This window comes from Bos indicus, chromosome 26 (genome assembly GCF_029378745.1).
Source record: "Bos indicus isolate NIAB-ARS_2022 breed Sahiwal x Tharparkar chromosome 26, NIAB-ARS_B.indTharparkar_mat_pri_1.0, whole genome shotgun sequence".
Lineage (NCBI taxonomy): Eukaryota > Metazoa > Chordata > Mammalia > Artiodactyla > Bovidae > Bos > Bos indicus.
In genome coordinates, this window is record NC_091785.1 from 16,625,791 (window position 1) to 16,651,573 (window position 25,783).

Genomic DNA, 25,783 nt, shown 5'->3' on the forward strand with positions numbered 1-25,783 from the left:
AAAGGTGGTAAATGCATCTTGTGTATATGCTTGTTTTATGCTTATCAGGATATGATAATGTCATTCCAACAATTTCCACAAAAAATAGTCACAGGTAGCTAACACACGATTATTCTGTAAGAATACAGAACTGTATTCTGTAACTGTTGTGAAAACACATTCAGCTCACTTACTGGTGTCCAGGGAACTAAATAAGGCACTGGGGCTAACTCACCAGCTGCCTACGCCAGACAAGACTATCATCTGCATCTGCCATCCAGCTAGAGCACGTGGTCCCTTGAGGTGGCCCTGGGCACTGCAGTGCTCCACTGTGCCCGCCATCTTCAGAAAAGCCGTGAAGAAATAAACCAGAACTGATTAGAACTAATAAGGCCTAAGATAGTGGAAGATTTGCCTTCTAGTAGACCCTGAGCCTTATTGTGCGCTCATTGTAATATATTAGCATATGTTAAGTGACACACCCACCAGCGCTAAGATGATGGACAATCGCCATGCCAACAGCTGGAAATGCCCAGACAAGGACTGAAAAGGAGTATTGCCTCAGTTCCTGTCCAAACGACACCTCTGTTCTCAGATTAGTCATGAATATTCCTCCTGCTACTTCCAGTTCCCCTATTTTACCTCAACTCTCCTATATAAATGGTGTCTCCTCCCTAAGCTAGTTGAGAAGTTGATTTGTGAACCAGGTTCCTACTCCATTCTTGGCCATTGAATAAAGCTTGTGTCCTTCCAGTCTTAGCATCGGTTTCATTATTGGCTGTGCAAATATTATGGAAAAAAGAACTTCCCTGGCCAAGACAAGGGGTGTTGCTGGGTGCTAGGACACTGGCGCAGGTCCAACCAATTCAGTAACAGATCAGAGTTTCAAATTCCCAATAAGAGGTTTTCTCTGTGCTTAAAGAGGTTTAACTAAAAGAGGTACCGCTGACATGAGACCTCTGCGGCTGCTCAGAACTCACTTCCTGTGCAGCCTGCCCTGGAACTTTTGTGTAGCAGGTGCCAGGCTCAAGGAACCAGGGCCCGCTTCTCCCATCCTGGCAGACTGGGCCTGATTAAGAACTGAGTGCACTATCAAGCATGCTTTATGGAGCATCTGGAAGGTGTCACCAACAAACCAAAAGCAGAAGATGTCCCCATAAGAACTACAGCTCCATTATTTCAAGATGCATGATTGTAATAGCAAAAATTTGCTTGATGGCCTAGAACTCTCCACAGCCATCATTCATGTCCATAAAAAGGAAAGGAACAAACAGGTACCACTATTATTGAGCCCAAGTTCCTTCCGCTGGTTGCACAACAGGATAATAAATCAGGAAACCAGTTGTTGGGACAAGAATTAATAACTTTAATTGGAAAGCTAGGAGACCAAGATGGCAGACTAGCATCTCAAAAAACCATCTTCCTTCAGTCCAAATTCAGGCTCCTTCTGTATTACAAGTGGGGGAGGGGGCCCACTTTGGCACCATCCAGTGGCTAAGCCAAGCCACCAAGGGTAACTGTGCTGTGCTAAGTCAATTTCAGTTGTGTCTGACTCTTTTGCAACCCCATGGATCCTAACTTACCAGATTCTTCTGTCCATGGTATGCTCCATGCAAGAATACTGGAGTGGGTTGCTGTCCCCTCCTCCAGGGGATCTTGCTGACCCAGGAATTCAATGTACTCTAGGCGGGATTTTTACCACTAGCGCCACCTGGGAAGTTAGTTGACGTTGTTCACTAACTGTTGCTTGCTTGGGGGAGGGGCCCACTGTTGTGCGAGCCAATGGATGAGCAGGGCTGCCAGAGCTGGTGCCTGCTTCACTGCCACTGCACGTGGAGCAGAAAGGGGTGGCTCCAGAAAGCAGCCGGGTAGAAAGAAGTACCTTGGCCCTTCCAGCAATGTCAGCTGCCAGCCCTTGGTGGAACCAGGCATGCAAGCGGCCAAGACCATGGTGGCCACGTAGAGGTTCTCGACTAGTCCATCAAGCATGATCACCGTCTGAGTCAGTGAGTGCTGTGGGCTCAGCCCACCTCTGACCCCAACAGCCAGTCTGTGACGTCCGAGGTGGCCCCAAGCTGGCGCCCCCCAGAGCAGAGCTCCTGCCTGCTGGCTTGTGCAGGGGGTGAGCAGCAGGAGCTGGCCAGTCTGGTGAGATAGCAGCAGCTAGGTACAGAGAGGTACCGCGACAGAGTGGCCCCTGACTCAACGGAACACATAGGTGGGCCCCAGGAAGGGAAGGGCACATCAGGCCTCAGGTTCTGATTTGGGAGGCCACCACTGTACCACCAATAAGAGAATATGAACTGATCAACTTAATACATGGTGTTTTGAGAGACACTGACAAAAAACAATGACAGATACATCGACTATACCCAGTTCACAAATCATGAAGTAAGCATGCTTTGGTGATAACTTTCCTCCTTACATGCAAATGCTGCTGCTGCTGCTGCTAAGCCGCTTCAGTCGTGTCCGACTCTGTGCGACCCCATGACAGCAGCCCATCAGACTCCCCCATCCCTGGGATTCTCCAGGCAAGAACACTTGAATGGGTTGCCATTTCCTTCTCCAATGCATCAAAGTGAAAAGTGAAAGTGAAGTCGCTCTGTCGTGTCTGACTCTTAGCGACCCCACGGACTGCAGCCTATCAGGCTCCTCCATCCATGGGATCTTCCAAGCAAGAGTACTGGAGCGGGGTGCCATTGCCTTCTCCATTATATGCAAATATAACCCATAATAATGTGATGGAACGCTTTCAGTAACTCCAAATAATTCCGTTCCAAAACACCGCTCAGATATTTTCATAAAGACTTGCAGCAGTTTGTTACAGTAGGGTGAGAAAGAGAAACCAAGAAAAATAAAAGGAGAAATGGGATATACTGTAGTCTCCAAGCACTATTAAATCTCTTATTGGGCAAAGGCTTGATTCAAGAAACATTTTAATAAGATTGGACAGGGACTGCCCTGGTAGTCCAATCATTAGAACTCTTTGCTTCTACTTCAGGGGGCCCAGGATTCTATCATTGGTTAGTTCAGTTCAGTTGCTCAGTCATGTCCAACTCTTTGCAACCCCATGTACTGCAGCACACCAGGCCTCCCTGTCCATCACCAACTTCTGGAGTCCAGCCAAACCCATGTCCATTGTGTCAGTAATGCCATCCAACCATCTCATCCTCTGTCATCCCCTTCTTCTCCTGCCCTCAATCTTTCCCAGCATCAGGGTCTTTTCAAATGAGTCAGCACTCTGCATCAGGTGGCCAAAGTATTGGAGTTTCAGCTTCAACATCAGTCCTTCGAAATGAACACCCAGGAATGATCTCCTTTAGGATGGACTGGTTGGATCTCCTTGCAGTCCAAGGGACTCTCAAGAGTCTTCTCCAACACCACAGTTCAAAAGCATCAATTCTTCAGAGCTCAGCTTTAGATTCTTTTATTTTAGCTATCAGTATGTAAGAGCCCACACTGTGGTCTTTCCTCCCACTTCAAGGCTATGCAGCAATGACTGACCTTCACCCCAGGCCTTGAACAAGAGTCTCTAACCCTAGAGAGGGCTTGTCACCTTTTCCCCCAGACTCCAGGCAGGAATGAAGTGGACAACTTGGTTTTTTAACTCCTGTTTCGCCTGTAGCATCTTTAAAAAAAAAAAAAAAAATTATTTATATACTTATTTATTTGGCTGCACCAGGTCATAGTTGCAGCATGTAGGATCTAGTTCCCTGACCAGGGATCGAACACAGGCCCCCTGATTGGGAACATGGAGTCTTAGCCACTGGACCACCAGAGAGGTACCCTATGCTTAACTTTTAATTGGTGGTTGACCATTTGGACTATAAAGAAAGCTGAGGGCCGAAAAACGGATGCTTTTGAACTGTGGTGTTGGAGAAGACTCTTGAGAGTCCCTTGGACTGCAAGGAGATCCAACAGTCCATCCTAAAGGAGATCAGTCCTGGGTGTTCATTGGAAGGACTGATGCTGAAGCTGAAACTCCAATACTTTGGCCACCTGATGTGGAGAGCTGACTCATTGGAAAAGACCCTGATGCTGGGAAAGATTGAGGGCAGGAGGAGAAGGGGATGACAGAGGATGAGATGGTTGGATGGCATCACTGACACAATGGACATGGGTTTTGGTGGACTCCGGAAGTTGGTGATGGACAGGGAGGCCTGGCGTGCTGCAGTTCATGGGGTCGCAAAGAGTAGGACATGACTGAGTGACTGAACTGAACTGAACTGACCATTTCACTATTTCTTGTCTTTTTTCAAAAGAATCAATAAAGCCTAACAACAAGCATCCAATTTCACTGTTCTTACAATTACAGAGTTGCCCATGTTTTTCCAATGCCTTGTGTGTTCCTTTCCACAAATAAGCCAAACCCATACTCCACTGGTGAATATCTTAATAACTGCCCTTCTCTGTTGTGTCAGGGCACCTGCACTATATACCAGCAGTGACAGGGCACTCATTTCCAGGCGGGCAGCAGGTGAGCCAGCTCTAAATCCTACCTTAGCATCTGCTTTCATGGACCACTCCCAATACATCATCACGGGTTACTATATAGGTTTATTAGGGAGGATTTTTAGGATCCTCACCGCAGATAGGAGACGAAGTCAGGCCAAGCAGAAAGACAGATGAGCTGCAATGCAGCTTAACAAAGGTGTGGGGAACTCTGAAGCTATCACAGGCTTCCAGAGTCACCTAAAATTGGGGTCTTGGCACTTTACACCTTGATATTGGTCAGTCATTGCATGTGTTACTCAGGAAAAGGGAATGACATTGGGTAATGAAGAAGAGGGCTGATAGCTGATGTCTGTCAGTTGGCAGCACATCCAAAAGCTGGGCAAATAAGCCCTTTGGTCCTGCGTGAAGACAGATTGGGACAGCATCACCCAGTACCTATTGCAACAGTCTACAACAGGCCTGGCCCTTGGGTTCCTCTTCAAAAGCATCTCCAGCAACGCTCCCTTTTTTCATTTCCTCTGGGCATACTCGCTTCTCTCTTGTCCCTGGAACACACCAGCCTCAGGGCCTTTGCACGTCCTGCTCCCTCTGCCTTGAACGCTCCTTCCCCACATGGCCCTGTGGCTCCCAGGCTCAGATGTCCCTCCTCAAAGAGGGTACCTGACCCTCAGCTTAAAACAGTCCACCCGTCCATATCACTTTTCCCCTTGCTCTGCTCCGTCTTTCTCCGTGTTGTTTCTCACTCTCTTACCATGAATTATACTTGTTTCCTTATTGTCTGTCTCCCCCTGCAAAGCAAGCCCCATGAGGGCCAAGCTGTGACCTATCTTGTCCACTATTATGGGTCCTGCTCTGGATCAGTGCCAGGCACAGGGTCAGGACTCAGCAAAAGTTAGGGAAGTGGATCAAGTCCCTCTCTCTTCCTCACTGCACCCTCTGGATGCTCCTATGAGGTTAGAGACACCTCTAGGGCTGTGCCAGGGAAATGGGCAACCTGACTTCCTGGGCCCAGATCACCTCCTGCCTCTGAGTCTCAGCTGCTTTATCAGAAGCCACCACTCACTGAGGAAGAGGGACAGGCTGCCCAGTGGAGCCAAAGAGGAACTACCAGGTTGTGGTACAGTTTGTCAATAGGGATGGATCGGTTTGGATGTAAACAAGTTGTAATTTGTGAGAACTAAAGGCAGCATGCCAGGCCTCCCTGTCCATCACCAACTCCCGGAGTTCACTCAGACTCACGTCCATCGAGTCAGTGATGCCATCCAGCCATCTCACCATGCTGTCGTCCCCTTCTCCTCCTGCCCTCAATCCCTCCCAGCATCAGACTCTTTTCCAATGAGTCAGTTCTTCACATCAGGTGGCCAAAGTATTGGAGTTTCAGCTTCAGCATCAGTCCTTCCAGTGAATATTCAGGGTTGATTTCCTTAAGACTGACTGGTTTGATCTCCTTGCAGTCCAAGGGACTCCAACCTTCAAATAACACACCAGCCAGGTTCATGTATGATACACAGAGTTTGCACTTGCAAGTACTTACTTACATGGGAAAGTTATACTGAAGGAGATGTCACCCTAAACTAGCCAAGATAGAGTTCTTTTGACCTTTGGTGGGTTTTTTTTTTTTTTTTTTTTTTTTTGCATATACAACTAGAGAAAGCCAGCTATAAAGTCAGATAGACTGAATGAAATGTTTAGTTTGATTACATTTAGCTTCTAAAAGAGGAAATAATAATGTAATTTCTTTGTAGGACACCAACAAAAACCTGCTTGAAAACATATCAAAATTTCAAAAGGCCACTGATGCAGGCTGGGCCCCTCCTTCTGTTCCTCCCAGTTCCTCTAAGTGTCCACAGTATCCTCTCCTTGCTATCCACCTGTCCCTGAACTTCCTTTTTATAACACTGAAACTGATTCCGCTCAGAAGACAACAATATTTCTAAAGCACTGATGAAAATGTCTCTGATTCAGAACTAGAGCAAAAAATTTCACAATTCATATGGAAACACAAAAGACCCTAAATAGACAAAGCAGTCTTGAGAAAGAAGAATCGAGCTGGAGGAATCAACCTTCCTGACTTCAAATTATACTACAAAGCTACAGTCATCAAGACAGTATGGTCCTGGCACAAAAACAGAACTATAGACCAATGAAACAAGATAGAAAGCCCAGAAATAAACCCATGCACCTATGGGTACCTTATTTTTGACAAAGGAGGCAAGAATATACAATGGGGCAAAGGCAGCCTCTTCAATAAATGGAGCTGGGAAAACTGGACAGTTACATGTAAAAGAATGAAACTAGAACACTTCCTAACACCATACACAAAGATAAACTCAAAATGGATTAGACACCTAAATATAGGACAAGAAACTATAAAACTCTTAGAGAAAAACATAGGCAGAACACTTGACATAAATCAAAGATCCTCTATGACTCATCTCCTAGAGTAATGGAAATGAAAACAAAAGTAAACAAGTGGGACCTGATTAAACTTAAAAGCTTTTGCACAGCAAAGGCAACTTTAAGCAAGGTGAAAAGACAACCTTCAGAATGGGAGAAAATAATAGCAAATGAAACTGACAAAGGATTAATTTCCAAAATATACAAGCAGCTCATAAACTCAATACCAGAAAACAAACAACCCAATCAAAAAGTGGGAAAAAGACCTGAAGAGACATTTTTCCAAAGAAGACATACAGATGGCTAACAAACACATGAAAAGATGCTCAGCATCACTCATTATTAGAGAAATGCAAATCAAAAATACAGTGAGATATCACCTCACACCAGTCAGAATGGCCATCATAAAAAAGTCTACAAACAATAAGTGCTGGAGAGGGTGTGGAGAAAAGGGAATGCTCTTGCACTGTTGGTGGGAATGTAAATTCATACAGCCTCTGTGGAAGACAGTATGGAGATTCCTTAAAAAGCTAGAAATAAAGCCACCATCAGTTCAGTTCAGTTCAGTCTCTCAGTCACTCAGTCTTTGTGACCCCATGGACTGCACTACACCAGGCTTCCCTGTCCATCACCAACTCCTGGAGCTTACTCAAACTCATGTCCATTGAGTAGATGATGCCACCATATGACCCAGCAATCCCACTCCTAGGCATATACCCTGAGGAAACCAAAATTGAAAAAGACACATGTATCCCATTGTTCATTGCAGCACTATTTACAATAGCTAGAACTTGGAAACAACCTAGATGTCCACTGCCAGATGAATGGATAAAGAAATTGCAGTACATATACACAATGGAATATTACTCAACCATAAAAAGGAATGCATTTGAGTCAGTTCTAGTGAGGTGGATAAAACTAGAACCTATTATAGAGACTGAAGTAAGTCAGAAGGAGAAAGATAAATATCATATTCTAACACATATATATGGAATCTAGAAAAATGGTACTGAAGAATTTTATTTACAGAGCAGCAATGGAAAAACATATAGAGAATAGACTTATGGACATAGGGAGAGGGGAGGAGAGAGTGAAATGTATGGAAAGAGTAACAGGAAATTTACATTCAGTTCAGTTCAGTCACTCAGTCGTGTCCAACTCTTTGCAACCCCATGAATCGCAGCACGCCAGGCCTCCCTGTCCATCACCAACTCCCGGAGTTCACTCAGACTCACGTCCATCGAGTCAGTGATGCCATCCAGCCATCTCATCCTCTGTCGTCCCCTTCTCCTCCTGCCCCCAATCCCTCCCAGCATCAGAGTCTTTTCCAATGAGTCAACTCTTCGCATGAGGTGGCCAAAGTACTGGAGTTTCAGCTTTAGCATCATTCCTTCCAAAGAAATCCCAGGGCTGATCTCCTTCAGAATGGACTGGTTGGATCTCCTTGCAGTCCAAGGGACTCTCAAGAGTCTTCTCCAACACCACAGTTCAAAAGCATCAATTCTTCAGCGCTCAGCCTTCTCCACAGTCCAACTCTTACACCCATACATGACCACAGGAAAAACCATAGCCTTGACTAGACGAACCTTTGTTGGCAAAGTAATGTCTCTGCTTTTGAATATACTATCTAGGTTGGTCATAACTATTCTTCCAAGGAGTAAGCGTCTTTTAATTTCATGGCTGCAGTCACCATCTGCAGTGATTTTGGAGCCCCCCAAAAATAAAGTCTGACACTGTTTCCACTGTTTCCCCATCTATTTCCCATGAAGTGATGGGACCGGATGCCATGATCTTCATTTTCTGAATGTTGAGCTTTAAGCCAACTTTTTCACTCTCCACTTTCACTTTCATCAAGAGGTTTTTGAGTTCCTCTTCACTTTCTGCCATAAGGGTGGTGTCATCTGCATATCTAAGGTTATTGATATTTCTCCTGGCAATCTTGATTCCAGCTTGTGTTTCTTCCAGTCCAGCGTTTCTCATGATGTACTCTGCAAAGAAGTTAAATAAGCAGGGTGACAATATACAGCCTTGATATACTCCTTTTCCTATTTGGAACCAGTCTGTTGTTCCATGTCAGGTTCTAACTGTTGCTTCCTGACCTGCATACAAATTTCTCAAGAGGCAGGTCAAGTGGTCTGGTATTCCCATCTCTTTCAGAATTTTCCACAGTTTATTGTGATCCACACAGTCAAAGGCTTTGGCATAGTCAATAAAGCAGAAATAGATGTTTTTCTGGAACTCTCTTGCTTTTTCAATGATACAGCAGATGTTGGGAATTTGATCTGTGGTTCATCTGCCTTTTCTAAAACCAGCTTAGGGAATGGCAAACCACTTCAATATTCCTGCTTTGACAACCCCATGAACAGTATGAAAAGGCAAAATGATAGGATACTGAAAGAGGAGCTCCCCAGGTCAGTAGGTGCCCAATATGCTACTGGAGATCAGTGGAGAAATAACTCCAGAAAGAATGAAGGGATGGAGCCACAGCAAAAACAATACCCAGTTGTGGATGTGACTGGTGATAGAAGCAAGGTCTGATGCTGTAAAGAGCAATATTGCATAGAAACCTGGAATGTCAGGTCCATGAATCAAGGCAAATTGGAAGTGGTCAAACAGGAGATGGCAAGAGTGAATGTCGACATTCTAGGAATCAGAAAACTCAAATGGACTGGAATGGGTGAATTTAACTCAGATGACCATTATATCTACTACTGCAGGCAGGAATCCCTCAGAAGAAATGGAGTAGCCATCATGGTCAACAAAAGAGTCCGAAATGCAGTACTTGGATGCAATCTCAAAAACGACAGAATGTTCTCTGTTCGTTCCCAAGGCAAACCATTCAATATCACAGTAATCCAAGTCTATGCCCCAACCAGTAACGCTGAAGAAGCTGAAGTTGAACGGTTCTATGAAGACCTACAAGACCTTTTAGAACTAACACCCAAAAAAGATCTCCTTTTCATTATAAGGGACTGGAAGGCAAAAGTATGAAGTCAAGAAACCCCTGGAGTAACCGGCAAATTTGGCCTTGGAATATGGAATGAAGCAGGGCAAAGATTAATAGAGTTTTGCTAAGAAAATGCACTGGTCATAGCAAACACCCTCTTCCAACAACACAAGAGAAGACTCTACACCTGGACATCACCAGACAGTTAACACTGAAATCAGATTGATTATATTCTTTGCAGCCAAAGATGGAGAAGCTCTATACAGTCAACAAAAACAAGACCGGGAGCTGACTGTGGCTCAGATCATGAACTCCTTATTACCAAATTCAGACTTAAATTGAAGAAAGTAGGGAAAAACCACTAGACCATTCAGGTATGATCTAAATCAAATCCCTTATGATTATACAGTGGAAGTGAGAAATAGATTTAAGGGCCTAGATCTGATAGAGTGCCTGATGAACTATGGACTGAAGTTTCTGACACTGTACAGGAGACAGGGATCAAGACCATCCCCATGGACAAGAAAAGCAAAAAAGCAAAATGGCTGTGTGGGGAGGCCTTACAAATAGCTGTGAAAAGAAGAGAAGCGAAAAGCAAAGGAGAAAAGGAAAGATATAAGCATCTGAATGCAGAGTTCCAAAGAATAGCAGGAAGAGATAAGAAAGCCTTCTTCAGCAATCAATGCAAAGAAATAGAGGAAAACAACAGAATGGGAAAGACTAGAGATCTCTTCAAGAAAATCAGAGATACCAAGGGAACATTTCATGCAAAGATGGGCTCGATAAAGGACAGAAATGGTATGGACCTAACAGAAGCAGAAGATATTAAGAAGAGGTGGCAAGAATACACAAGACCTGTACAAAAAAGATCTTCACGACCCAGATAATCACGATGGTGTGATCACTGACCTAGAGCCAGACATCCTGGAATGTGAAGTCAAATGGGCCTTAGAAAGCATCACTACAAACAAAGCTAGTGGAGGTGATGGAATTCCAGCTGAGCTATTTCAAATCCTGAAAGATGATGCTGTGAAAGTGCTGCACTCAATATGCCAGCAAATTTGGAAACCTCAGCAGTGGCCACAGTACTAGAAAAGGTCAGTTTTCATTCCAATCCCAAAGAAAGGCAATGCCAAAGAATGCTCCAACTACCACACAATTGCACTCATATCACACGCTAGTAAAGTAATGCTCAAAATTCTCCAAGCCAGGCTTCAGCAATACATGAACCGTAAACTTCCAGATGTTCAAGCTGGTTTTAGAAAAGGCACAGGAACCAGAGATCAAATTGCCAACATCTGCTGGATCATTGAAAAAGCAAGAGAGTTCCAGAAAAACATCTATTTCTGCTTTATTGACTATGCCAAAGCCTTTGACTGTGTCGATCATAATATGACTGTGTGGATGACAATAAACTGTCAAAATTTACATTAGCATATGTAAAATAGATAGCCAATGGGAATTTGCTGTATGACTCAGGAAACTCCAACAGGGGTTCTGTATCAACCTAGAGGGGTGGGCTAAGGAGGGAGATGGAAGGTAGTTTCAAAACAGAGGTGTGTGTGTGAAGTCACTCATTCGTGTCCGACTCTTTGCGACCCCATGGACTGTAGCCCGCCAGGCTCCTCTGTCCGTGGGATTCTCCAGGCAAGAATACTGGAGTGGGTTGCCATTTCTTTCTCCAGGGGATCTTCCCAACCCAGGGATCAAATCCGGGTCTCCTGCATTGCAGACAAACGCTTTAGCCTCTGAGCCACCAGGGAAGCCTCAAAACAGAGGAGATATATATATACCTATGATTGATTCATATTGAGATTTGACAGAAAACAACAAAATTCTGTAAAGCAATTATCCTTCAATTAAAAAAAATAATTAAATTAAAAAGAAAATAAGAATATCATCAAGCATACAAGAACCCAGAAATTTTGTTCTTCTTCTTACTCCTTATATAAAAGGTAACTTCTTTGTGAGTTACTTGAGGATGTACTCCAGCAAGATGAGGGAGTATAATAAAGCAAAGAGAAATTTAAAAAAAGAAAATCAAAATGAAAATTCTAATATGATAACCCTGCAGTAACTGTAGACATCAATCAATCCAGATTGGAGCAAGAATACAGAGGCTTCTGGGAATGGGTCAGTGGTTTGTTAAGGCCATCTCCTACCAGCTCACAAGAGTCCACTGGTAATTTTCAGGAATGTTGCAAGTCAGCTGTTTAAAACATTTTAACATTTGTTATCAAAAATTCGCTTCTGTAAATTTATAGTTAAATAAGTTATATTAAAAACAAAGAAAATAAACATGCAAAAAAATGTCTGTGATTATTTTGGTCATTTTTTTAAAACATTTTTTCAACACTCTAATCTTAAAGGAGAAAAAGTCCTTTTAGGAGGAACTTGCATTATCTCCCTGTGCCTTTGAGATGTAAATATTCTACCTGATCTTCTTAAGCATCCTGTTCTGTGTCTTGAGGGCTTGGTTTGTTGACCAGTGAGAAAAATCTCTCTGGTCTCTTCCACCCAGAAAGTACTCATGCAGTGTACATTTGGCATCCAGTCAAACAGACTGGGATTCTGAGCAGTCGTTTTGCCTGGCGTGCCTGTTTTCCAGGGAGTTGGTCATAAGGGGTCCTGATCTATAAGGACTTTTTTCATTTCAACCTTCATTGCATCTGGTTGTATGAAGGCCTTAACTTTATAGATTATTGAGGGTGGCAGGGGGAAGCAGAAGGGAAGGAATAAACTTCCCAGATCTTGTGAGGGCTTCATCCTTTGCACTCTCCTGTGGGAACACCTCTTGCATCTTATTGGTTTGAGTCATCATTCAGATCCTTTTTGTCAATGGTCAGATGATGGATCCTTTCAATTGGAAAAAACTTCTAAATTGGTAAATTTTTAGAGAGCTCTAATCATAAACAGCTGTTTAATTGGTACGTATGGAAAGAGTAAATTAAAAATGAATACAAAGAAATATAATGGCTTACTTTAAGAAAGCCTATAGTTTAAAAAAAAAAAAAAAAACCTGTTTGGGAAGCCTATTTGAATTTGTGGTCTCAGCTTCATCTCAATGGGTCTTACAGATGCCAATATAAACATTGAAAGTGAAAGTCGTTCAGTTGTGTCTGACTCTTTTCGACCCCATGGACTGTATAGTTTATGGAATTCTCTAGGCCAGAATATTTTAGTGGGTAGCCTTTCCCTTCTCCAGGGGATCCTTCCAACCCAGGAATCCAACTGGGGTCTCCTGCATTGTGGGCGGATTCTTTACCAACTGAGCTACCAGGGAAGCCCAATCCTCTGTCAGTCCAATGATTAGCACTCCAAGCTCTCACTGCTGAGGGCCCTGGGTTCAGTTCCTGGTTGGCGATCTAAGATCCCACAAGCCAAGTGGTGTAGCCAATAAAAAAAAAGAATAAAAGGACTCTCTCACACTAAAAATACAAAACAGAAAACATTAACATTGTTAATCAGCTATACTCCAATATAAAATAAGAATTAAAAATAAAAAGAAATGGGTGAAAAAAATAAACCAGCTCTTTCACTCCCCCACCAAAGAAAACAAACAAAAAAAAAATTGGTTGATTAATGTTAGGTTAATTAACAAGAGAATAGGAAGGGTTATTAAGGGGAAAATCATGGGACTTGCTCCAAACAAGATGGAAATCTTTAGAAGGCTATTAAGAAATAAGATAAAATGGATGTTGATGGGATTAAAACAAAGGCTTTGATACAGCACTATCTAAGGTTGGATAGGTCAAATGAGCCCCCTCCAATCGTCCCCCAACATTAAAGGGCCCAAGCAAGTCCTCTTTATTTACCCCAGTTTGGAGAAATTTTAAAAGCTGGAAGAGGTAAAAATTACACTGAGAAGGAGGAAAAAATTACACTGAGAAAGAAGAAAAAATTACACTGAGAAGGCTAACAACAATTGCTTGGGACAACAGTTATTTAGACCAATTAATCAAGTTAAAGATTGAAGAGCCTGGGTCCCTTGACTCGACCCCACAAAGCTGTTTATATAGGAGTGGATAAAATGGGGGATAGAAAGGAAAAGTTTCTGGAACTCCTTTTAAGACCGAGACTTTTCATGGGATCCTCATGGAGACTAAAGTTAAAGGTCTAAGAGCTGATGGAACTGAGATACGAAGCTTATAAGAAAATTGGTGTATTCCAACAGGCTTTATGTTAAGATGATTGGGCTTCCCTTGTGGCTCAGCTGGTCAAGAATCCGCCTGCAATGCGGGAGACCTGGATTTGATCCCTGGGTTGGGAAGATCCCCTGGAGAAGGGAAAGGCTACCCACTCCAGTATTCTGGCCTGGAGAATTCCATGGACTATACAGTCCGTGGGGTCACAAAGAGTTGGACACGACTGAGCAACTTTCACTTCAACTTTCACTTCATTGTGAAGACAGACCTATGTCTCCCTGGGAATTGCTTCCCCTGCCTGGCATTATAAAACAGGGCACACAAATATGCCCTTCAGGAAGTGTTACTTAAAAATACTGAAGGGGAGCAATAGAGTTACCTAAGGCCAGTGTGAAGTAAAAACAGGGGCTAGTATTCAGGGGCTATTAGAAGCAATAACAGAGACTTTTACTCCTAGTATAAATTTGTCTGGGTTTGATTTGTGTGCTCAGTAGAGAAGGCCTTTATTAAATGCCTTGTTCAAACTTTCTGAAGGCATGATACACTGAACCCTGAAGTTCTAGAACATAGAAATCGTTTTACTTCCATTTTAGTCAGAGATCTTCCTGCTGATAGAAAGAAACAAATTAAAGACAATGTAGTTGAGCAGATCAATCTTTTGATGTCATTTTGGTGGCATCCAGTTCTTTTTTCTTTTTTCTTTTTTATGGCTGTTCTGGGTCTTCTTTGTTGCGCACAGGCTTTCCCGAGTTGGAGTTTGAGCATCTCATTGTGGCGGCTTCTCTTGTTGCCGAGCATGGGCTCTAGGGCAGGTGGGCTTCAGAGTTGCGGTGCACCGGCTTAGTTGCTCTGCAGCCTGTGAAATCTTCCCGGACCAGTGGACCATGTCTACTAACCACTGGACCACCACTGAAGTCCCATAGTTCAGTTCTTTGAAGAATTAAAAGCAACTATATTTGTCCTGCAAATCTCTACAAATCAGAGATGTAAATACAGCCCACAAGGACCTGAGCCTAGTTAATTCAATCAGGTAACTTAAACAAAAAAGGCTGGGGTTGGAGGTGGGGGGATAGGCAAGGGAGAGGAGAGGGCATTTTAAAAGTTCAAACTGCTGAAAAGACTCCCTCATGGAAAATCTAACTGACAGAGAGCTCTAATTAACCGGCTTAAATGTAAGCACTTATGAATTATATTTCTAAACGTAGTAAAAGCTAACCAATTGTTTTTCAAGTTCACATGACCTAAGATTAAGCTCTAGTAAAGAAAAGCAAATTTGAAGTTATTGATTTAAATAGACACAGCTATAGAGTTATCAAATTAAAAATAAAATGTTTATTCTACCTGGGTTTACTAGTTAAGTAAGTTGTGTTATCTCTGTTACAACATTTGTCAGCAATTAACAGCTTGGGATGATGGTTGACCCTGTTTAATGTTTCACGAATTTTCTTTGTTTTGGTTTGTTTTTCCATTTGTAGAGGCTGTTTATTGGCACTGATAGTCTGAGTTTTCTCCCCTTTTCTCTCTCCTATTTTTTTTTTAACTGAAATAGAGTTGATTTACAATGTTGTATCACAAAGTTTTCATGGGCAATCAAAACATAATTGTTGAGAACAAGTAAATATAAATGGGATGGGACTTTTTAGTTGAACTCTTTAAGAACAGTTATGTTTTATGGTATGCCTACTTAAAGAGGGAGAGGACATAGGTACACCTATGGCTGATTCATGTTGATGTATGGCAGAAACCAATGCAATATTGTAAAGCAATTATCCTTCAATTAAAAAAAAATAAAGAAAAAACTAGTTTCTCCAAACCTTTTTGGTAACTTGAAACTTTAGAGTGTTGATGAAAAACTTAATCAGTGGTCAATCTAAGAAAGAAATGGAAATTTTACTCAAGCAAACATGAGGATTATAACCCAGGTGACAGTCTTTCCTAGAGCTCTCAGGACTGTTCCAAAGAGGTAAGAGGGGAGACCAGCATATGCATGATTGTGGCAAACGGCTACAGGCAACCAAGCACACGTCTTGGTAGAAGTTTTCTGCTATTCACAAGGAACAGATATCTTGGTTAATGGTTTTAGTGCTCTTCTAAGTATGAGAAGATGCAAAAAAACTGAGTTCATAAAATTTTCTGCTGGAAATGTCTGTCTGAGGGCAGGTTCTGTCAGTTTTCCCAGAGCACAAGGTGCCTTATCCTGATCTTCACCTGGAATTCCTTTCAGAATGTATTGTGGGTCAGTGACTGCAGTGGCTTAGGACTTGATTTGTTAAACTGGACAGTGAACAACATTATTTTACAACCCATCTCTTTTGGTCTGAATTTCTACGAAGGTTTGGGAGACATTTACTAGGAATGCTCATTCCCAGGTTAGGTGAGGAGTTTGTTGATAGGCTACTCACTGTGCTATTTATTACTGAACTGACTAGGCTCTGTTAACAGTAGCCAAAAGCCTCTGGACTGCCTATCTTACTATCCTGTTATGGTCCAGAAAATGGTTCCCTCTGGTTGCTTCTTCCCCTATCTAGAGTTGTTGTTGCTGTTGTTTCATTGCTAAGCTGTGTCCGACTCTTTTGTGACCCCATAGACTGTAGCCCTCCAGGCTCCTCTGTCCATAGGATTTCCCAGGCAAGAATACTGAAGTGGGTTGCCATTTTCTTCTCTAGGGGATCTTTCCAACCCAGGGATCAAATCCAAGTTTCCTGCGTCAGCAGGCAGATTCTTTACCACTGAGCCACCCAGGAAGCCCTATCTAAAGTTACACACTTACAGCCATCGATCTTATAGGATTGTATATTTGGTCAATCGTTTCAAGTCACCTAGCCATCATTATTTTTATCAGAAGCTCAGTCACACATTTGGTAATGCAAGAAACAATAATCTGTAAAATAAGGCAGAATACAAATAAGATAGCTAGTGACATTCATAAGTAAGAATCTAAGCTGAGATCTTCCATTAGGTGCAGCCCAGCATACGTCCAGATCATCTGAGCCAGTGCTTTCAGTACTAATCACTCTAAGGGAAATGATACACTGGCATTGTCCATAAATTTCACCAAAGATATCCTCATGTACAAGGTGAGTGATGTGTTGCCCTAACCACTTACAGGACAGAGAAAGTGCATACCTTCTAAGGAGTTACATGGCTGGTGCCAGAAGGAAAAAAAGTGTATCTTTAAGGTTGAGCAAGTATTAAGGTTAAGCAGGTATTTGTGCCATTGGAAGGTCTGGTTGATGCATAATACAGGAGGGATGAAGGAAGTCTAAAGAGGTGGAGAAAAAAGTTATGTTTAAAGTTTTCTGGTCTTGCCTTAAAATATGAATTTTATTTCATCAAGAGTTTTGCTAAATTAAACAATGAACATTTATTGAATATCTAGATTATTCCAAAATTAAATAAGATATTGAAATATTGACTACTAAACATAGGCTTCTTTTCAGAAAAACTAAAGATATTTTGGATTATTAATAAATATGTTCAGTGCTGCACTGAAATTTTTTCTATAAGAAAGCATATGACTTTTAAAAAATTATAAATAGCATTTATGTTTTCAGTTCTACAGAAAGCTAATGTAAAAGGCAGTCCATAATTGCTTACTTCTTAATTTTCACTAGAAATTAAGGTATTTAAAGATTTCGACTGAGGAAAAAAAACAAAAACAATCTAAGAGCTATGAGGTAAGCATTATTCAGTGTCTTACTGAAGACTAGAGCCTGGAAGACAGACTCTCAGATAGCTCTGAGGAACTTCTCTGAAGAGGTGAAAGAGGAGCCAACGTATTAATATATATGAATATCTTGGTTGGGAAATATATGTAGTCAAATACACAATATATATTAAAAAAAAAAAGAACAGATATCAAGTTAATGTTTTTAGCACTTATCTATGTGTATATGGGAAAATGCCAGACTCTGGGGTCTTTGAAATTCTTCCTTAGATTACACAACTTAATTATCTAGGGACCCATATATCCAAAACACAGACTACTTCATCCTGAATCCCTTTCAGGGTATACTTATAGGTCAGCAATTGCAGTGGCTAACGGCTTGATCCTTGTAGTATAGGAATGGTGGGCAATGGTCTTTGTTTACAAGGTTAAAAACTCTAGTTAGTATATGTAATTAAAACTACTAAATTAATAAGGAAAATACCTTCTTATCCAAGGAAGTTTTTTTTTTTTTTTTAAGATACAAAGAATGGAGATGCATTTTGTTAAGGAAAATAAAGGTAATTTATCCTAAAGTTTGTTATTTCTAAATGGAAAAGAAAATAAGGAATGAACTAATAGGGAAATAGAAAGCTGTAGAAGGTCTGTGAGGGAAAAAAAAAAAAAAAAAGAATCTTTAGAAAGGAATTTTATATGTGGTCAAGGCTGGCTAAGATTGAAATAAATTTAAGTGAATGAGCTTTTTTTTGTGAATGAGTTTTAATGGTAAATGCAAGATGGTGCAAAACCTGTGTTTTTGTTTTTCTTTGTTAAGAGAGCAAAGTTTTCGTAGATTATTGATCCACTTTTGATAACAGATTGTAAAGTTTCTTTAACCTTTTACATAATCTGTTGCAACTTTCTGTATTGGCCTTTGAAATCGCTTTTTGCCACATTGGTTAAGTAAACAAGTATTGTTTCATAGTGATTTACAACCCTATCTAAGTATTTTAAAATTTGTTGACATCCTTGACGAACTTTCTTAAATCAAACTTTGATTTTGATTCTTTTTTTTTTTTTTGATGATTTTGATTCTTTTGATCTTTAGCTAAATTTGGGATGCTCCAGAATTTCCCTGAAACATCTCAGAGAGAGATTAACTAGGCTTATTTGGCATGTTGAATTACATGGGAAGCAATGTCAAATGAGTGATGATAAAACTTCTTAGGTTATATATTAATATAAATGTTCTAGAAATTATATGAAATTCCTAAAATTGGATATGTCCTGGCATAATGCTATGTCATATTTTTAGTTATTATCTTAATATGTTATATGTGGCATAAATAACCAAACTTCTTTGTCAGTTGAATTGTAATCAGGTCCTTAACCATGCCATTTTAAGTCTTTGACATTAATATCACTCTATTTTACAAAAATGAAGATCTTCAAGAAGGTTCATAGAAAGGACTTTTCTTTTTACAAGTTTCTGATAATTTTTAGATCATACCACTGAAATGGGTAAGAAATTACAGAATTCTAGAGGAAAACTGATGGTTTCAGAAACTGCTAACAAGAGATCAAGATCAACAAGAATTAATTAAATGGGACTGAATAAATTGATGAATACGATTTTAAATTTCATGACTTTTTGTCCAAAATAGTACTGGCTTTAATATTTGTTCTCCACATATGAGGAAACCTTTCCTCTTATATGCATAAGTCTAATATACATAAATATTTAAATTCTATCACATATTACCACTGTTATACATTTTTTTTAGTTTAGAGTTACCCCCCACATATTTAATTTTATTCCTGCTTCTCTACTATGTTATCTGGGATTTTCTCCCTTCTTAAAAAATTGTTTTTACTATCATCCTTTAGTTTGTTTTGCTAATAACAAATCTGTTATTATTTATTTGGCCAGGCTGTGTCTTAGAATGGCACTTGGGATCTTTGATCCTCATTGTGGCATGCGAACTCTGAGTTGAGGCATGCAGGATCTAGTTCTCTAACCAGGAACTGAACTAGGGCCCCCTGCACTGGAAGTTCAGACTCTTAGCCACTAGATCACAAGAGAAATCCCTAGTTTCGTCTTTCTCTAAATGATTTCATTTCTAAAAGATATATATATATATATTTTAATATTTTATTATTCCTATTTTGTTAATTTTTATATTTTGGCCATGACACACAGCATGTGGGATCTTAGTTCCCCAACCAGGGATTGAACCCACGTCCCTTGCAATGGAAGGGCAGAGTCTTAACCCCTGGGCCACCAGGGAAGTCCCTAAAGATATTTTTGCTTGTGTACAATTCTTAGGTTTATTATTAAACCCTTTTAGCACATTAAAGCTACCTTCCCATTGAGGTCCAGTTTCCATTTTTGCTTTTGCAAAATTAAATATTGATTTTAAGTTTTTCTTTTTAAGTAGAATCTCTTTCCTTCTTTCTTTCTTCTTCTTTCCCTTTCCCTCTCCCTTCCTCCCTCCCTGTCTTTCTCTTTCCTCTTTTTACTCCTTCCTGACTAAAGTATACCTATGTAAACAAAGATGAAAGATTTATCTTTTTCTCTCTGCCTGATTTATCCAGAATTTGGCTTCTTCAGTGGGCCCCTTTTGAACTTGTTGGCTTATTAGTATCCAGATTGCAACCAGTTATACTAATCATTGTTCTAAATTTTTCTCTTTGTTGTTTTTAAACTGTTTATGCTTTGAGTTGTCTCACTGCTGTACTATAGTCTTACTAATGCTATTACTTATATCTTGTAATTACTATATTACTATATATATATATATACACTTATATCTTGAGGCAATTTGTCATATATATAACTCTCTGTAAAATTAATTCTAAATAGTATGAGTTTGAGCAAGCTCTAGAAGTTGGTGATGAAAGGGAGGCCTGGCATGCTGCAGTCCATGGGGCTGCAAAGAGTTGGCTGTACTATAGTCTTACTAATGCTATTACTTATATCTTGTAATTACTATATTACTATATATATATATACACTTATATCTTGAGGCAGTTTGTCACATATATAACTCTCTGTAAAGTTAATTCTAAATAGTATGAGTTTGAGCAAGCTCTAGAAGTTGGTGATGAAAGGGAGGCCTGGCATGCTGCAGTCCATGGGGCTGCAAAGAGTTGGACACAACTGAGCAACTGATGCTATGCTATGCTATGCTAAGTCACTTCATTCGTGTCCAACTCTTGTGTGACCCCATAGACAGCAGCCCACCAGGCTCCCCTGTCCCTGGGATTCTCCAGGCAAGAACACTGGAGTGGGTTGCCATTACCTTCTCCTGAGCAACTGAACTGAACTCTAAATATGGGGAAAAGCAACATGGGGGAAACATTTCTTGGATCACAACAGTCTAGTAAGATAGATGATACAGAGACTCTATAGGATAACAGGGCCTAATTCAATATAGCACATGAATAGCCAATCAATGGAATTCTTATCCTAGGAATGAGTCTTCCTAGCCCACGGGACAAATTGGTCATGAAATGCCTCCCACACCTTGGTCAAATTTATGACCCAAAGTGGGAAGCGAACCAAAAAGAACAAAGAGCATCACTCATCACCCAGTTAAACTAGTGGGTTAAATCATAACCCACTGAAGTTACCTACCAACAGTGTACCCTGAAGGGAATTCAGGATGAGAAAAACAGGATGAGGTGCTCTGTGCTTTGGCCTCTAGATAATTAGATGCATGTCCTGGGAAGAAGTTCAAGGACTCCAGATTCTTGCATCTTCACATGTGTAGAAAAGTACTGAAATCACTAACTTGAGATGTCTGTTCTTCATGATTAGCAGTGATCTTTTACCAAGATGTAAGCTTAACTACTTGTATTTCCCAGTCATAAAATTCACATATATACTGACTTCTCCCTTACCTCTTTGGAGCAGCTTACTCAGAGCTACTGATTGACTGTTTCCTGGGCAGTAGTCCTAAGACTCTGAATAAAGCTTAAGCTCACAGCCCTCAAGTTGTGTACTTTTAAGTTGACATAGGGTTTGACTGGAGAAAACAACAGGATGCTTTCAAAATAGCAGTCCTAGTGGAGAATGGGCAGAATTGAGAAGCCAGAGTGCAAGGCAATTAGAAGAGATCTGGGACATATGAGAACAAGGAAAAACATGATACCTAGAAGCAAAACAGAAATCCAAGATGTCTTGTTTTAACGAAGGTGCAGGTTGTGTGGTCTAGCAAAGGTAGCCAGTAGCTACATGTGCCTATTGAGCATTTGAAATGTGGCAAGTGGCATAGATTAAAGTAACACTTGGATATATGGTACTAAATACAAGGTATTATTTATTTATTTAGGCTGTTGTGGGTCCTGGTTTCTGCACTCAGATTTTCTCTAGTTGTGGCTCGCAGGGGCTACTCTTGGTTGCAGTGTGGGGGTTTCTCATTGAGGTGGCTTCAGTAGCTACAGCACACAGGCTCAGTAGGTGTGGCACACTGGGCTTAGTTAATCTGAGGCATGTGGGATCTTCCCGGACCAGGGATCGAATCTGTGTCCTTTGCAATGCAAAGCGGATTACTAACCACTGGACCACCAGGGAAGCCCAAAACAATGTATTATTAAAATTGATTTATTGGTTCTACCTTTTCCTTTTTCATTATGGTTATTAGAGAGTTTTAAATCACATATGTAGCTTGCACTGTACTTTGGACAAGGATGAAGCATACATTTACTGATTTGTTCACCAAATATTTGTGGACTATCTCCCTGCTCAGTTGACAAAACTGATAAAGACAGAATAGCTCCTATGGGGGCTTCATTCCTTTCAGGAGACTATGATTATGTGATGAGTCTCATGTGATGTGTGCCTTTGAGGTGTGCCCTGGATACGTGGGCACATCAGATCCTAGGCGTGGTGAACCAGCAGAGAAGCCTGTCCGGAGGAGGCTTTATCCTGGACGACCACTGATGTTAACTAACTAAATCAAGAAGTAGAAGAATGTTGCAAATCAGAGGGAATCACTTCATCAAAGTCTGTGACTCTGTTTTTCCTCATCAGGAAGCTGTCGAAAGGCATAGCATTTAAGGAATGATGGAATATTAGAGATATTCCAATACATTCCTTCTATTTTTGCCCTCATTTTAGATTAAGTGTGACAGAAGAAATAAAATTACACGAACATGGTAGGCAAGGACAACAAGCCAAACCTTAAAATTACTCTTGGCTAAAATAACTCTATAAACCAAAAAAGAGGAGTTCTTGGCCATAAAACACACAACTTGTACCGAGGACAGTAAAGCTGACACCCTGTTTCATTTTCTTGGGAAGTTAATTAGCCTTGGAGGCTGTAGATAGCGGCCACAGTGGTCACTTGACACTCTCAGGATCTGACCTCCACTGGAAGGGAGGCACCCTGCACCTCAGATCCACTCCTAAGAATAATACTGTCATTAAACAAGTGTCAGACATTTGGCACAGTATCTGAGGAAAAGAACTGGAAAAAGTTCTAAGAGTGTAATACCCATTCATCCTTTTCCAATCAATAAACCCAAATCACAATTGTTACTGCATTTGTAAATCCATCAAACTTGCTGTGGTTCACAGAGCTTTCATTCTGTGTGGATTTGCCCAAATTAAGAACTTTCAATCATCTTGCCTTTTACAAACTTAATAGAAAAGAGTTTAAAGTCACAATTGTGCCCAGCAGTGTCTGACTCTTTTCCACCCATGGACTGTAGCCCACCAGGCCCCTCTGTCCATGGATTTTTCCAGGCAAGAATACTGGAGTGAATTGCCATTTCCTCCACTATGTGATCTTCCCAACCCAGAGATTAAACCCGTGTCTTTTGTGTCTCCTGCATTGGCAGGTGGATTCTTTATCACTAACGCCACATCGGAAGCCCAAAGTAAGAACTAATTGCAAACAGAAAAGAAAAATCAAGAACTTCAAAATAGTTTTCTGCCTGAAAGTTTTGCTTCAGGTCTTATAGACTAGAACTGCTTATGTCTAAATTGTCCCTGGTGTGTCCAAGTTTCGGAGAACTGCAAAGTAAAATCCTAGCGCTACCATCGAATTAGGATCCTTACTCTTAGAAAGCTGGTCCATAAAGGACATCATCCACGAAAAACATCAGCTATTACCCATGGTGGTGAATACTAAAGGCAGACGATTTGCTCTTTCAGAGTAGGGTCGGTGGAATGACCTGTCCATCTCTTAACAAATCAGTCTCTAGAGTGATGAGAGTGCCATTGTTTGAGCCAATGACTCTACTAGTGGTTAGTCACCAGGAGATGAGCTTTGGTAACCTCAGCTATGGTTTTTCCAGTAGTCATGTATGGATGTGAGAGTTAGACCATAAAGAAAGCTGAGGGCCGAAAAACGGATGCTTTTGAACTGTGGTGTTGGAGAAGACTCTTGAGAGTCCCTTGGACTGCAAGGACTTCCAACCAGTCCATCCTAAAGGAGATCAGTCCTGAATATTCATTGGAAGGACTGATGTTGAAGCTGAAACTCCAATACTTTGGCCACCTGATGTGGAGAGCTGACTCATTTGAAAAGACCCTGATGCTGGGAAAGATTGAGGGCAGGAGGAGAAGGGGATGACAGAGGATGAGATGGTTGGATGGCATCACCGACTCAGTGGACATGAGATTGGGTGGACTCCGGGAGTTGGTGATGGACAGGGAGGCCTGGCGTGCTGCGATTCATGGGGTCGCAAAGAGTTGGACACAACTGAGCCACTGAACTGAACTGATGCCGGGAAAGATTGAAGGTGGGAGGAGAAGGGGATGACAGAGGATGAGATGATTGTATGGCATCACCAACTTGATGGACAGGAGTTTGAGCAAGCTTCGGGAGTTGGTGATGGACAGGGAAGCCTGGTGTGCTGCAGTCCATGGGGTCGCAAAGAGTTGGACACAACTGAGCGACTGAACTGAACCTCAGATCTCTGATGCAAGGCTCAACACCCAGGCTTCCCGTCTCTTCTTTGAGGAGAATGCATTTGCTACTTTCCTGAGCAATCTGCAGGTTTGGGGCTGCTGGCCACCTTTCTGAGTTTACTTCCCTTAATAAAGGAGAGGCTGTAACAGCAGCAAACCAGCCTGGGGAGGGACTTACTAGGGAGTATTTTAAGGCCATTTGGAAAGCATTCATTTCTTCAGGTAAGTTACCCAAAACAGCCAGATGTAAAGAAAATATTCTGTTACAACATAACTATATTATATTAGCATCAGAGAATAATTTGGAGTAGGCTGCAAAGAAATAAAGGAACATGGCTGTTGGGATTTCCCTGGTGGTCCTGTGGTTAGGACTCCATGCTCTCACTGCCAAAGACCTGGACCCCATCCCTGGTTGGGAACTAAGATCCTGAATGCTCTGGGATTCAGGATTTCAGCAGGGCCAAAAAAAGAACATGGCTGTTTCAAATGCCAATGTTCTCACACCTGGAGGAAAAGGCCTGCACATCTCAAAGGAGTAGAAACCCCAAAACAAGAGGAAAGGCCTCAGAAATCTCGTCTGGCTTGAGATAAGAAAGAGGACACTTGGTCACATGGTAAAGAGACACCACACTGCCTTTAAGTCTATTAATTTATTGAGTAAAAATGAAATCATCATCAGACATATTAAATTCAGTTTGGTTTGAATTTGGCTGATGTCCATTTGCAGCAGAGATGAATGAAGGGAAAGAGAAGACACAGTGACGCTGGCAAAGGGACACCGAACAAGGCCATTTCCCATTAATTATAAAAGCAGGCATCACACAGCCAGCGTGAGTCATTAGCAAAGGGGGACGTGATGCTGAATGAGCAGCGACAAAACCAAAGTAAGCAAGAACTCGGAAGAAGAGAGAGGCCAGAGCTTTCAGAGGACAAAATGCAGCAGGGGCTGCATGGAGAGCAGTGCTGGGCGGGAAGCTGCCCGCTCACTTGGGGAACACTGTGATCACGTCATAGCCCTCAGGTGGAGTGACCCGTTCCCGGGCATGCTTTTCACAGTAGATCTGATCCTCCACAAAGAAATGGCCCTTCTGTTTCAGGTTGGTGCCACAGTCGGTGCACACGTAACACTCGGGGTGGCGGTGACGTTCCCGCAGCTTCACGAACACGCCGCTGCAGGAGAGGAGAGAAGAGGTGCTCCATTAGTGATGAGTACCTGAAGGTGACAGGCTGGAGCTCCTCCCAAAGGGCTCCTTTCCAAGGGCAGATCAGAGCCTCCCCATTGGCCTCTAGTCATA

At 41.6% G+C, this 25,783-nt stretch overlaps 2 protein-coding genes and 1 pseudogene across 2 annotated transcripts in view; 1 reads left to right on the forward strand and 2 right to left on the reverse strand.

Moving 5' to 3' along the window:
• The window catches only part of LOC109553150 (cytochrome P450 2C21-like), a 92,460-nt gene extending 90,805 nt beyond the window's left edge, over window positions 1-1,655 (reverse strand). Inside the window, exon 1 of the mRNA XM_070780515.1 lies at window positions 1,563-1,655. The gene's annotated coding sequence lies outside the window, so the exon portion shown is untranslated. The remainder of the gene's footprint in view (window positions 1-1,562) is intronic.
• LOC109578982 (multiple coagulation factor deficiency protein 2 homolog pseudogene) lies at window positions 1,085-4,427 on the forward strand (annotated as a pseudogene).
• Window positions 4,428-25,123: 20,696 nt separating this feature from the next.
• The window catches only part of PDLIM1 (PDZ and LIM domain 1), a 40,722-nt gene continuing 40,062 nt past the window's right edge, over window positions 25,124-25,783 (reverse strand). Inside the window, exon 7 of the mRNA XM_019952906.2 lies at window positions 25,124-25,658. Within this exon, the coding sequence (XP_019808465.1) occupies window positions 25,472-25,658 (187 nt within the window). The 3' untranslated portion in view covers window positions 25,124-25,471. The remainder of the gene's footprint in view (window positions 25,659-25,783) is intronic.